At 28.3% G+C, this 14,138-nt stretch overlaps 2 protein-coding genes across 3 annotated transcripts; both read right to left on the bottom strand.

Annotated features, from left to right (window-relative positions):
- Positions 1–238: 238 nt before the first annotated feature.
- On the bottom strand, positions 239–2,964 carry TFIIIA (transcription factor IIIA). Of its 2 annotated transcripts, XR_839503.1 has the most exons (7): positions 2,659–2,964; positions 2,134–2,268; positions 1,392–1,680; positions 1,017–1,255; positions 743–886; positions 450–649; positions 251–418 (listed from the first exon to the last, which is right to left on the bottom strand). XR_839503.1 is itself a non-coding variant. In XM_011005693.1 (6 exons), exons 1-6 carry the CDS (start codon positions 2,797–2,799, stop codon positions 527–529), a joined length of 1,071 nt encoding a protein of 356 aa, XP_011003995.1. In that variant the 5' UTR covers positions 2,800–2,964; the 3' UTR covers positions 239–526. The 2 variants fall into 2 exon arrangements, 1 of the variants encoding a protein (XP_011003995.1); XM_011005693.1 differs by having other exon boundaries at positions 239–649.
- Positions 2,965–4,155: 1,191 nt separating this feature from the next.
- On the bottom strand, positions 4,156–6,525 carry LOC105110603 (uncharacterized). Its single transcript, XM_011005692.1, has 2 exons — positions 6,274–6,525; positions 4,156–4,674 (listed from the first exon to the last, which is right to left on the bottom strand). The coding sequence occupies exons 1-2, from the start codon at positions 6,451–6,453 to the stop codon at positions 4,279–4,281; spliced, it is 576 nt and encodes a 191-aa protein (XP_011003994.1). The 5' UTR covers positions 6,454–6,525; the 3' UTR covers positions 4,156–4,278.
- Positions 6,526–14,138: the final 7,613 nt, after the last annotated feature.

The raw sequence follows: 14,138 nt of genomic DNA, 5'->3' as shown, positions 1-14,138 counted from the left end.
CCAAATCATTCACGTGGTCTACTTATTTCCCTACAACACAACTGCCTCGTGATGAGTTTTAGAAAATTGCCATGACAACCGTGCTATTGAAACTGCTATCCTTCCAGATCCTTAGCAACCTCCTCCATTTAACGTAAGGAGACGCCCCAAGTCAAAAAAATCAATGAGAAGCTCCATGTCACTCACGTTTCACTCTAGTTGAAGGGCTCTTCTTGCTTTCTACGCAATGATCATTGCATACTCCAACGGCTAACATGGGCTAAAAGGTTGGAATTTAAATATACATATATTTCACCAATGATGTACCTATAAAATGTTACCATTTGGAATGGCTAACATGCTATTGCTGTCCATTCTCCAAAAGATAATTAACAGCAGTGTATGCCAAAGGCACCACAACCTCCTTATAAAAAGCTAACTTGGACACAAGTGGAAAGAGGAAGAAAGAATGCACGCACATCTAGGTAGGTAGGGCATGGCTCACTACTGGTCCTAAGTCTCCATTTCATACAACAAAGCGCGGCACTCAATCAAACTCAGTTGGTGGAGTTACTCTCTTGCGTATCAACATTTCCACAGTGGGGAATTTCCTCTTCCTCCCGCCTCTTGGCCTTGACCTGAACTGCTGATCAGACTCCACAAAATCACCCTGATCCAAAAGCAATCCAGTTCAGAATGCCAATTCATTTTCTAAATCCACATTGATGAAGGAAATGTGTTAAAAACCGTGCACAGAACTTACAGGAGTATAGACATGCAAACCAGATTTTTCATGGTTATCTCTCACATGCTTGTATGAGAATCTCATGTCACAACCTGGAAATCCACACACAAAAGGCCTTTGTTCAAGGTGCACTGCCTTCACATGCTGGTTAAGATTTGTTTTCTGCACACAAATAGGAAAAAAAATTAATTAAAACGAAAATGATGCTGGGTGAGCATGAAATGGTTCGCTGGTCAGGATTAAATACTATAAGAAACAGAACAGTGGATGATAAAACATTTGTTAATCTTACAGTAGAGAATGTGTGCTGACAACCCTTGCAATGGCATTTGATTCTCTCTGTTGAACCACTGACAGGTTCATGGGTGCGAAGATGTCTCTTAATGTTCTTTCTCAGCTGTTTCGTGCCACAGATATCACAGTTAATGTATTGGTGGCAGAACTGCACGTGGGCCTTGAGGCATTTTTTATTAGAAAAATGTTTCATACAGTCTGGTTCTATACACATTGCCTCAATTGAGTCCAGGTTAACTGTGTAAGAGAGGATTATAATCAGAGATTGCAAGTAGGATAAATTGCCAAATTTCTATATCATTAAATATTCTTCCTCGTTTTTAAGAAACATCAACTCTGAAATTTGTGTAAGAGTGAAAACAAAGAAACTTACCATGAGAATCCTCATGCTTTCGCAGCTTTGACGGGTATCTGAATGCCTTTCCGCATCCCGGTTCCTGGCATGCATACTGCTTCTCACCTCCAACTCTATCAGAGGGAGAACTCTCATCATGAAGCTCTCTGACATGCCTTTTCAAATTGCTTGGGTAAACAAATTTATGATCGCAATTCCCAATTTCACACTTGAAAAGTTTCCCTTCATGGTGGAGAAGGTGGCGAGTTAAGTGATCTTTCCTTCTATAGCTGGCATGACAATCATCAACCGAACACATAAATGGCCTCTGCAAATAAATAAATAAATGACAAAAACATTAGAAGAAATGATTTCTTAGATCACTAAAAATAATATCAAGAGACAAACAAAAGCCTTCCTTCAAACCTGAAATTCAACAGGTGCGTGATTGAGGCTCACTTGATGGAGCTTCTCAGGAGGTCTCCCAACCTGATACTAGTCCATTCAAGCCAAAATTGAAGCCTCTCGCATTTTGGAGTTCTCTGTGTGGGATCCAATGCTCACGCATTAACTTCCAGGTGTTTTTCTATATTAAAATGGCATGCCTGCAAAATACTTAGTATTCATTCGGCACAGATCCTACTATTAAATATCATTAACAGCACACTTTGAGCTGCATAGCACATTGCATTCTTTAAAAAAAGCATTTGAACAAGAAATCATATAGAAAGCAAAAACTTGTGTACAAGCAACCTATGCAAGTAGAAACATGGTCAAATACCTCAAGAGAATGACTTTGCATGTGCTGAACCAAATAAGCAGGCTTTTTGAAACTAGCACCACATTTTTCGCAAGTATTGGATTTTACTCCCTCCTTTACCTCATCCCCATCAACTCGTTCTTTTTCTATCTCCTCCTGAGCAAAAGGAAATACAAGACTGCAATTTAACTTAACCAATCTTCAATTTGATATATATGAGTCGTTTATATCGATTTGAGCAGAAAATACACACAAGATTTATTGTTTATTCCTTTCAACAGCCACAAAAGAATTAAATTCCAAAGAAACCACTTCAGGAAATAAGATCATGCAAATTAATGCCAAATCAAATATAAAAAAAAAACCCAATAAAAATAATTAATAAAATCAAAACAATTAACAATAAATCAAAGCCCAGTCTTTTTTCTTTGATGAATAAGAAAACACAATCTTGATTCCTATATATATAGAAAAAGGTTCTACCTATGAAAGCTGCTACTGTTAACCAAGAAGATGAGAAACAGGAAGAGAGATTAAAAGACGGACCTTGTGATGGGTGAGGACATGAGAAGTGATAAGAGACTTCTTGGATCTGCAAATACCACAGTAATCACAGTAATATCGCCTTATATCTCTGAATATAACTGCCCTTCCTTTCTCCGCTGCTTCTTCTTCCATTATCACCATCCCTCTTTCTCAAAAGGGGTTTTTGGTTGGAGAGATGGCGGAAAGGGGCGCCAAAGGGATTACTTATAGCTAGCTACACTGGCAGGAACCCTAGGGTTAACGCGACGTTTTGTTTCTTTTAAAACTCAATCGGTGCAATCAATATTTTTTTGGTTTAACCTAAAATTTGACCCGGCTCAAGTTTTGGACATCTAGCTTTCCGGATTAACTCATTGAGCCGACGACCTCAATACCTATATTCATAAGCCATAAATTATATTTGTGTGCATTTTTTTGGTTAAAGAAGAAGATTGCGTTATCCTATGTTTCAAACCAAAAAATGCTTTTGGATCTAAAAAGAAAAGACTCATGCCGCGGGAAAACTTGCCATGTTAGTCTTGAAATTTCCTGAATTAACTTTTTTTTATCTTAAAATTTTAAATTAAATTATATAAAAATTATTTTAATATGATTTAATAGATTTGATGAGTTCAAAAATAATCTAAATAATTAATAAAAGTATAATTTAAATTTTAAAAAAATTTAAGATGATGTTTTTATAATATTAAAATAATATTTAGTTAGTAAATATCTCATACTCGTAACCCAAATTAAAGACTCTATCTAGCATAATAATTTAAGTTAACTAATTAAATATGTGTTTCTCAATCCATAAACTTCACAGCATTTAATAACTTTGTTTTTTTTATGATTTTTTTAATTATATAATAAAAAATTAACATTTATAAAGTTAAATATCAATTTAATATTGAGATATCACAATAACTGTATAAAAAAACAAACAAGACAAATTATACAATTCCATTTTCAATAAACACAAATTAATTCATTAAATATGAAGTAAACACAAGTTAACCAATCAGATATTAACCCATCAGATATGCTCGTTGTAATCATTATATTTTATGATCAAAACTTAGATTTTGTTAAGGTTTTTTAGTTGGTTCCAAAGGCTTCATCGTATACCCTTGTGCATTCAATACTACAAATCAGGAGAAAGGTTGGCGCAAACATTAATGCGAGCGAAGAAAAAGTTTGAGACATTAACATAAATGCACATCCAAGGAGAGCTGATGAAGACTCTAAATAAGGTTCGCTGGCAGACTTCTAAAATAGTAAGCAACCTTACACAGTGGCTTTGGATGGAAAAGCACGACCTTGAAATCACAAGTTCAAACACCAAAATCCAGTGATAGGTGATTGCTGAGATCAGGTCTTTCTGTTAAATGATGAACGCACTGAAAACGCAAGGAACTGATAATTGTAAAAACTTCAAATTCAATTCCATAAAGCTAAAATTCCTTAACTACAGGGTACGGAAGATAGAATCAAGTATGCACACAGGAAAGCAAAGAGGACTCAAGAATTAAATGAGCAATTTTCTATAAGACATATTGGATAAATGAACAATGTTAAACCAATTCTGTTTCTCCACTGTAATTTACAATAACAAAACCTACGAGAGTAATGGTAGTCTTCTCAAACAAATATGATCCCATTCTCCTTAATGGTATCAATAACAATTCCAAGTTTACCTTCAATCCGCTCATCCTTTCGAGTTTCATATGACATTGCATACACATCGGCGTCCTTGGATCTCTCAGCAATAAGCTTCCCTACAATTCTACAGGCATTGTGATCTGTAAGTGATGGTAAACTGTGTCTCAGATCCTTGGCATTTGTGGTGGCAACTGATATCACTTTACTTGTTCCCCGGTGCATCACTTTTGCCTGGATAAATCTCCTTGAAAAGAAAACATTGAGTAAGAATGGCCTCATATACATATCTGTCCTCTGTTTCCATGATTTCTTGTTAGGTTTCTTTGCGAGTTCACCTCGAGATCTTCTTGTCCAGGCAGCCTGAATGAAAGAAGTCTGCAGATATGAGAAACAAATATTAGAACTCGTTTCTTCCTTGAAAGGTCATCTTAAACATCAATAATTTCTGCTGTGAAGATGACTGAAAACTGTAGAAGGCAATGCTTGATTCTCTGTCTAACCATTTTAGAGGACTGCAGAAAATGAAGTAATTGACAACCAACAATAGCAAAACTACAATAAGACTATCACACCAACAAGCAAACCACAAATTCCTGTAGTGCTCCCGTTGACTATCAGAGACTTCAACACAGTTTCTGCGAAGATTGTCATTAGGATGTGTCTTATTTATGGCAATCAAAATCGGATTCATTTCTACAAAAAGCATATTCTAATGCTCTGTGGTGAAATTTGGATGTGAATCAAAGTTCCACTCGCATATAAACAAAATAGAAGACCATCAATGTCAACTGATAGGATATGAACCTGCAGCATTTGCACTGTGGTGCCAGCAAATTACTGCCAGGCCAAGCACAAATGGTTATGAAACAAAAGAACTATAAATGATTACACATTAGGAACAAGGCCTGGTAAATATTCTTATGCCTTTACCATAAAGAACATGCATCAATGTCTAATAAATAAAGTGAAGTGTAAAAACTATCTTCAACATGGAGAAGCAAGCAGCAGGTAATTATTTTTATTTATTTTTTTAAGATAAAGCAGTAGCCAAAGTTTAACAAAGCAATTACACAATCATGGGTGGCTAAATTATATATTATTTGAACAGGTTACAAGCATGTCTCTTCAGAACAAGAGCATTCTTGGGTCAGCGACCATAATAATAGCAAGAAGATGATAGCAATAACTGTTTCTCAATAATTTTTCGGCAGTAAGAATTGTTGAGAAACTTATCACGTGAAAGCTTTTCTTTTTGAAACCAACATTAGAAAGTTTAGCTATGATTTGTCATATTCTACTACCACAACTTCTATAAGATTAGAACACAAACAACCTAATTTTCTATAAAATAAAATGATTTCTCATCTAGCTAACCTGCTCCTACTACTTTATCAATACTTGGAAATTGTCCAAAAGTTGGCCTTTTCTTCTCACTTTTATCCTCTACTTTTCATAAACTGATCAGCCTTAGCAGATTCTTTACATAAAAATAAAATAAATTTGAATTATCCATTGTGCAAAAGTTGAAGGTGGGAGTTCCAGTCTGATTATCGACCTAGTGCAAAATAATTTAAACATTTCTTCTTCTTCTTCGCATTTTACCACTCATTGAGAAATATAATAACACCCCATCTCAATAATTGCAAAAATAACTTACCATATCCCTCTGTTAAAAGCTCCAGTACAAAAACATTTGATTCTAATAACGCATAACAAATCATCAGTTAGAAATAAACAGAAAGATGATGAAATTCATAACCTATTAAACCAAGAGGAATGCATATATAACCAAAAATAAGATAACAAATGATACGAACAGAAAATCAGCAAACCCATTTGCTGTGCAGGCAAAAATTCAAGTATAAAAAATCAAAACAGAAGAAAAACACGAGACTCGGCTTATTATTTACAATTTGTTCCCTTTTCAAAGTAGTTTCCAGGGTAAAGACAGATTGAAGAAGAGTGTGTGCAAACCTTGTTGAGAGAGGATGGGTCGTTGTTGGTGGTAGAGATGGAGATGTTTATGGTGGGAAATGAAAAGCCCCATGAAAGGGAATTGGGTTTGATTGAGCGAGTTGAGCTAGTTGGGAGTGAGTCAGCGGAGAGAAGTGATTGAGTTGAAAGAGCTGCACAAGAAGATATTATGCAGGCCATCTTCTTCGTGGGACTAACTGGTGGCTCACTCGTTTGAGTCAAAAACCTATGCTATAATACTTGGTTTTATCAGATTTTTTTTATTTAATTTTTAGAGATTTTTTTTTTATATAATGCTTTCGTTTTTTTCTGGTGCTGTTTTCTAGCATGGTAAAGAAACCTATATGTTGTTTGAAAGTGTAAGCAGAAATAATATTTTAAAAGTTTTTTTATTTTAAAATATATTTTTTTATTTTTATAATTTTATTTTTAATATCAACAAATCAAAATAATTAAAAAAAATTAAAAAATAAATTTTAAATAAACAGAATTTTAACTGCAATGCTAACACTTCCTTGATGTTGAAGAAATCTACTTATTCCATTTTTTTGGAAAAACATTCATGAAATTAGCGGCAATGGATATGTATTTTTTATTTGCAAACTAATCACACAAGTGATTTGCTTCTTGTTGTACAATTGATTTATACCATATGTAATTTTAACGATTTAATTGTTATTTATTTTTGGGTTGTTTATCATTGTGCTTTAAAAATATTTTAAAAATTAATTTTTTTATTTTTTATTTTAAATTAATATAATTTTAATGTTTTTAGAAGTTTTGATATTAAAATGTTAATGTTAAAAATAATTTTTAAAATATTAAAAAATATTATTTTAATATATTTTTAAATAAAAAAATATTTTAAAAATAATCACTACTGTGCTCTTAAAACACACATGATATTAATATAAATCCTTGAAAGTAAATAGAATTAGCTCCAGTACTATAAATTTTAAAACCATTAAAAATTTATATATTATTAATTTTAAAATTTTAAAAAATTAATTAAGATATATATAAACTAATCTAAATATCCACAATTAAAAAAATAACAACTACAGCTTTTCTAAGCAAATCTTAAATATTTATAATTATTATTATTATAAATTTTTTTACAGATATGTAAAAAGTTATAGTTATTTTCTAAATGATTTTTTTATTATTCTTAATTATCATTGTTGTAAAGAAAAATATATTTTTTTATGTTAAGCAAATGATTTTGTTTAATGGTTTATAGTAATTTACTTTTTACGTTACAAGGTAAATATTATATTTTCTTAAATAACAATGTATATTTTGAATTGTAATTATAAAATAATATAACTGACAAGAATAATTAATGATAATTATTAAAATTATTTAAAATTACGATATAATAAATAAATAATATGTAATAGTTTATAAATTCTCTTATCTGATAATAGTTTGTGACTTGAAACCAATAATGACTTTAAGAAGTTGCCCTAATTTAATTTAATTCTAGGCATGGTTTGAGTTTAAAAAAAAGGTCCGAACAAAAACTAAGAAGGCTGTAAATGCTGCTGAGCCAGTTTCTGTTGTCCACACATTATGCTATGTACGAAACCAAACGGCCCACTAAGTACCATAGTTGCTGTAGTTTGTCGGTGCGATATTTTTTCTTAACAAACTTTAAAAATATTATTCAAATATATATATTCTTAATTTTATATCAAACAGTTTTTTTTTTATCAATTTTAATTATTTTTGTATCAGTTATATTTTTGAGTTTCTCAAGATTCTCTATTAAATATTTTCATCGACTTTTAAGGTTTTTTATTGATATTTTTGTCGCGAAAGACATCTTCACGTGGTATAAATAAAACGAATAAAATAAAAAAAATGAGTTGCCTTTCTAGATTTATGATAATTAAAAACTTTAATTTTTTATTTTAGATATTTTTAAGTTGGAGGCTAATTATACTAGATAAAAGATAAAAATTATTCTAAAACATCTTAAAACAAATTGTTTTGAGTTGATTTTTATTGATAAAAGTGTTTTTTTTCAGTTAGGAATTAATTATACTAAAATTTATATCTAAACTAGATGTTTATGTTTATCATTGGATAAAAAATATTTATAAGATCTAAAAAAATAATTTAAGATTTAAGTTTAATAAAAAAATCTAATTCTCATATTTAAAATCTTAAAATACTGGCGCGAGATTTGGAAGAATGATAGATAATATATTTAGGCTTTGGTCTTATTCTTTTAGTTGCACAATTTATATTTTATTTTTTAAAAATAAAATTTTAACTTCACTAGGAAATAATCCTTTTAAGGAAACTTCGCGAGGAAATAATTCTTTTTCAAGGATATGAAAACAAAACCTTGTATTTTTTAAAAAAATCATAAAGTTTTAATTTTTAAGAAACAAAAACCTTTTAAGGATTATATCACTCAAGGGTTCATTCTTTGATTAAAATGAACACAAAAATTTATTATATATCTTTAAGAGAAAACATGGTTACATATTCATTACTATGTTTATTAAGAAATAGAACCTTTTAAGGATTATATTGTATAGAGGTTGATTGTGAAAACAAAATTTTATTTATGTAGCTTTATGAAGAAAACAAAATCAATTTTTTATATCACAAAATTTAATTTTTCAAGACAAAATATTTTTAAAGATCATATCACCTCCCACCAATAAACATTGCATCAATGTAAATGTCACTATAATGCAAGTATTAACAAAGTCTCACACACACAGTGTGTGTGTGTGTATATATATATATGTATGTATGTGTGTGTGTATATGTAGGTATGTGCACATGTATATATGTATCCATATGTAAAGGAATATCATTCACAAATAATTCATCATAACTCAATTAATACAAAGAAATATAATATAGCCCAAAAATCATACACACATTGCAAATAAATAAAAACATAAATAAATATTGACATGTAAGAAAATATACATTTGCCAGTAAAAAACCAACACATACATTAAATATTATTCCAAAAATAAATAAATTATAACGGGATTCAAAACTAACCTTTATTTTTTATGCTATATCTAGCACCAAACACACTTGAAATACCTTTATAGAATCTTTCCCTCTCTCTCATTTATCCTGCTTCATATTTAGAATACATTTGGTTGCGTGGTTTTTTATGTAATTGAAGTAATCATAAAAACTAGACTGTTTAATAATGATCCAATAATAAATTTATATTGGTGGAGCCTACTATTAATTGTGGCACGGCCACTTACGTGCATATGTATATATGTATCCATATGTAAAGGAATATCATTGACAAATAATTCAACATAGCTCAATTAATACAAAAAAATATAATATAGCCCAAAAATCATACACACATTGCAAGTAAATAAAAACAAAAATAAATATTGACATGTAAGAAAATATACATTTGCCAGTAAAAAACCAACACATACATTAAATATTATTCCAAAAATAAATAAATTATAACGGGATTCAAAACTAACCTTTATTTTTTTATGCTATATCTAGCACCAAACACACTTGAAATACCTTTACAGAATCTCTCCCTCTTTCTCATTTATCCTGCTTCATATTTAGAATATATTTGGTTGTGTGGTTGTTTATGTATTTGAAGCAATCATAACAACACAACCGTTTAATAATGCTTCAATAATAGATTTATATTGGTGGAGCCTACTATTAATTGTGGCACGACCACGGGTTTGCAAGAAGCAACAAATTTGCTTCTTCTTGAGCTGAAAAACTCATGAACAGTGGAGCATATTTCACTGTTTTGCCCGAACTGGTTCGGTTCAATGCTAAAAATGCATTGAACCGAGTTTGATTTAACAAAATAAAAAAATACTTTTTATTTTTTATTATATTTTATTCAAAAAACTAGGATTAAATATTATTCAATGAAGCTATATAAATTAAATGGAGATCATTTAATGGCATAATATTTACAGAATTTAATTGCAATTTCAATTTCATTTCTAATTATATTTTACCTATATTGTTGCACTGTTAAAAAATTTGATGAAACAATAAAAAATATTTTATATAAAGCATTATTTATTTTATAATATAACAGTAATAGTTAAATTAAAAACCATCTATATTAATATATATTTTTTAAAATTATTTTATAACCTCAATTTTAAAAGCATTCTAATCAAGCATATTAAATTATTTTTTCTTCAACCTCAATTTCAACTATAGTTTTAACCAAACATCTATTTTTTTTAATTAAAAGTACTTTTTATAAAATAATTTTTTTCAAACCATAACCGCTACCACTACCGCTACCCTAATACCAAACACACTTTTAATTTTAATGATAAAAATAATTATTGTGCATGCATGCTAAGATTTATGTCTAAAGTAAATGCTTATGCTTATTATTGGAGATAAAAAGTTTTTAGAATTTAAGATAAGAATTCAGGATCCATGCTTGAGAATAACATCTAATTCTAATACCAAACAGACAAGTGTTTTGCTTCTTGTTGTGCAATTGATTTATACCTTATGTACTTTTAACGATTTAATTGTTATTTATTTTTGGGTTGTTTATCATTATGCTTTAAAAATATTTTAAAAATTTATTTTTTATTTTTTATTTTAAATTAATATAATTTTAATGTTTTTAGAAGTTTTTGATCTTAAAATATTAATGTTAAAAATAATTTTTAAAATATTAAAAAATATTATTTTAATATATTTTTAAATAAAAAAATATTTTAAAAATAATCACTACTGTGCTCTTAAAACACACATGATATTAATATAAATCCTTGAAAGTTACCAATCATGTTTTAATGGAAAAGTACAAGAGAGGGACAGACGGAGAAAAAAATCCCCCAACACGAATCTCACCGTACAGATCACCCACTACTCACTACCATATTAACACGAGAAAAATGCGTGAAAAGACCTGCAGACATAACTTACAGGAGCAGGGACATGCAAACTAGACTTTTCATGGTCCCCCCTCACACGTAAAAGGTTTAAAATTTAAATTGATAAGATTTTTAATTTAAATTTTAAAAAATATTAATTCATATTTTATAAATTTATAAATTTTATGATTATTAAAGATTTATATAATTATTAATTTTATAAATTATAAAAATTAATTAAAATACACAAAAACTAGTTTGAATATCCACTTTAATAAAACAATAAAAAATTTTACTTTATAGAATAGAAACAACTATACTATCATAAATTTTTTAAAGTTATTAAAAATTTATATATTATTAATTTTTAATTTTTTAAAAAATAATTAAAATATATATAAATTAATCTAGATATACACAATTAAAAAACAATAATAGTTTTTCTAAGCAAATCTTAAATATTTATAATTATTATTATTATAATTTTTTTTATAAACATGGTAAAAGCTCTTTTCTAAATGAATTTTTAATTATTTTTAATTATCATTATTATAAAGAAAAATATAATTTTTTATGTTAAACAAATGATTTTGTTTAATGGTTTATAGTAATTTACTTTTTACGTTACAAGGTAAATATTATATTTTCTTAAATAACAATGTATATTTTGAATTGTAATTATAAAATAATATTATTGACAAGAATAATTAATGATAGTTATTTAAATTATTTAAAATTACGATATAATAAATAAATAATATGTAATAGTTTATAAATTCTCTTATCTGATAATAGTTTGTGACTTGAAACCAATAATGACTTTAAGAAATTGAACTAATTTAATTATATTCTGGGCATGGTTTGAGTTGGAAAAAAAAAAAAAAGTCCAAACAAAAACTAAGAAGACTGTAAATGCTGCTGGGCCAGTTTCTGTTGTCCACACACTATGCTATGTGCGAAACTACGTACCATAGTTGCTGTAGTTTTGTCGGTGCGATATTTTTTCTTAACAAACCTTAAAAATATTATTCAAATATATATATTCTTAATTTTATATCAAACAATTTTTTTTATCAATTTTAATTATTTGTATATCAGTTATATTTTTAAGTTTCTCAAAATTATCGATTAATTATTTTCATCAACTTTTAAGGTTTTTTATTAATATTTTTGTCGCCAAAGACATCTTGACATGCTATAAATAAAACGAATAAAATAAAGAAAATGAGTTGCATTTGTAGATTTATGATAATTAACAACTTTAATTTTTTATTTTAGATATTTTTAAGTTGGGGGCTAATTATACTAAATAAAAGATAAAACTTATTCTAAAACATTTTAAAATATATTGTTTTGTGCTGATTTTTATTGATAAAAGTGCTTATTTTTTAGTCAGGGGTTTAATTTACATCTAAAATAAATGTTTATGTTTATGTTTATCGTTGGATATAAAATATTTTTTAAGATCTAAGATAATAATTTAAGATTTAAGTTTGATAAAAATATCTAATTCTCACATTAAAATCTTAAAATACAGGTGTGAGATTTGGAAGAATGATAAATAATATATTTAGGCTTTGGCCTTATTCTTTTAGTTACACGATTTATATTTTATTTTTTAAAAATAAAATTTTAACTTCACGAGGAAATTATCCTTCCAAGGATTTTACCATTCTTTTAAGGAAACTTCACGAGGAAATAATCCTTTTTTAAGGATATAGAAACAAAACCTTATATTTTTTAAAAAATCATAAAGTTTCAATTTTTAAGGAACAAAAACCTTTTAAGGATTATATCACTTAAGGGTTCATTCTTTGATTAAAATGAACACAAAAATTTATTTATATATCTTTTTAAAAAATATATGGTTACATGTTCATTATTATGTTTATTGAGAAACAGAACCCTTTAAGGATTATATTGTATAGAGATTGATTCTTTGGCGAGAACAAAATTTTATTTACATAGCTTTATAGAGAAAACAAAATCAATTCTTTGGATCACAAAATTTAATTTTTCAGGACAAAACCTTTTTAAAAATTAAACCATCTCCAAGTCTAAAATGACCAACAAAAATTACATAGCAATTTCCATGTAAATATCATTATAATGCAAGTATTAACAAAGTCCCACATATATATATCCATATGTAAAGGAATATCATTCACAGATAATCCAACACAACTCAATTAATTCAAATCAATTAATCAATTTTTCAGGACAAAACCTTTTTAAAAATTAAACCATCTCCAAGTCTAAAATGACCAACAAAAATTACATAGCAATTTCCATGTAAATGTCATTATAATGCAAGTATTAACAAAGTCCCACATATATATCTATATGTAAAGGAATATCATTCACAAATAATCTAACACAGCTCAATTAATTACCTTCATAAAACCCCTTTCTCTCTCTCACATTTAACGTGCTTCATGTTTACAATATGTTTAGATGTATAGTTGCTTTTATATTTGAAGTAATCACAACAACTCGACCATTTAATAATACTCCAATACCTTTATTTCTTGTGCTATATCTAGCACTAAACACATTTGAAATACCTTCATAAAACCCCTTTCTCTCTCTCACATTTAACGTGCTTCATGTTTACAATATGTTTAGATATATAGTTGCTTTTATATTTGAAGTAATCACAACAACTCAACCATTTAATAATACTTCAATAATATATTTATATTAGTGGGGTCTATTATTAATTGTGGCATGACCATAGATTTGCAAGAAGAGCCGGAAAACTCATGAATAGTGGAGCATGCTCCACTGTTTTGCCTGAACTGGTTTGGTTTAACCCTAAAAATGCATTGAACCGGGTCCAATTTAATAAAATAAAAAATATTTTTTTTATTTTTAATTGTATTTTATTTAAAAAAACTAGTAATAAATATTATTCAATGACACTATATGAATTAAATGGAGATCATTTGATGACATAATATTTGTAGAATTTGATCGTAATCTTAG

Source organism: Populus euphratica, unplaced genomic scaffold (genome assembly GCF_000495115.2).
Source record: "Populus euphratica unplaced genomic scaffold, PopEup_1.0 scaffold556.1, whole genome shotgun sequence".
NCBI classification, from domain to species: Eukaryota; Viridiplantae; Streptophyta; class Magnoliopsida; order Malpighiales; family Salicaceae; genus Populus; species Populus euphratica.
The sequence above is the reverse complement of the archived record's forward strand: the minus strand, read 5'-3'. Positions and strand labels throughout refer to the sequence as shown.

What these genes read in the sequence shown, in the direction of transcription:
- TFIIIA (XM_011005693.1), bottom strand. Translation starts at nt 2,799, where the DNA reads ATGGTGATAATGGAAGAAGAAGCAGCGGAGAAAGGAAGGGCAGTTATA. An exon ending in TGCAAAGTCATTCTCTTGAG is followed by an intron (nt 1,681 to 2,133) that starts GTATTTGACCAT and finishes ATTTATTTGCAG; the next exon opens with AGGCCATTTATGTGTTCGGT. An exon ending in GTTTGCATGTCTATACTCCT is followed by an intron (nt 650 to 742) that starts GTAAGTTCTGTG and finishes CTTTTGGATCAG; the next exon opens with GGTGATTTTGTGGAGTCTGA.
- LOC105110603 (XM_011005692.1), bottom strand. Translation starts at nt 6,453, where the DNA reads ATGGCCTGCATAATATCTTCTTGTGCAGCTCTTTCAACTCAATCACTT. An exon ending in ACCCATCCTCTCTCAACAAG is followed by an intron (nt 4,675 to 6,273) that starts GTTTGCACACAC and finishes TCATATCTGCAG; the next exon opens with ACTTCTTTCATTCAGGCTGC.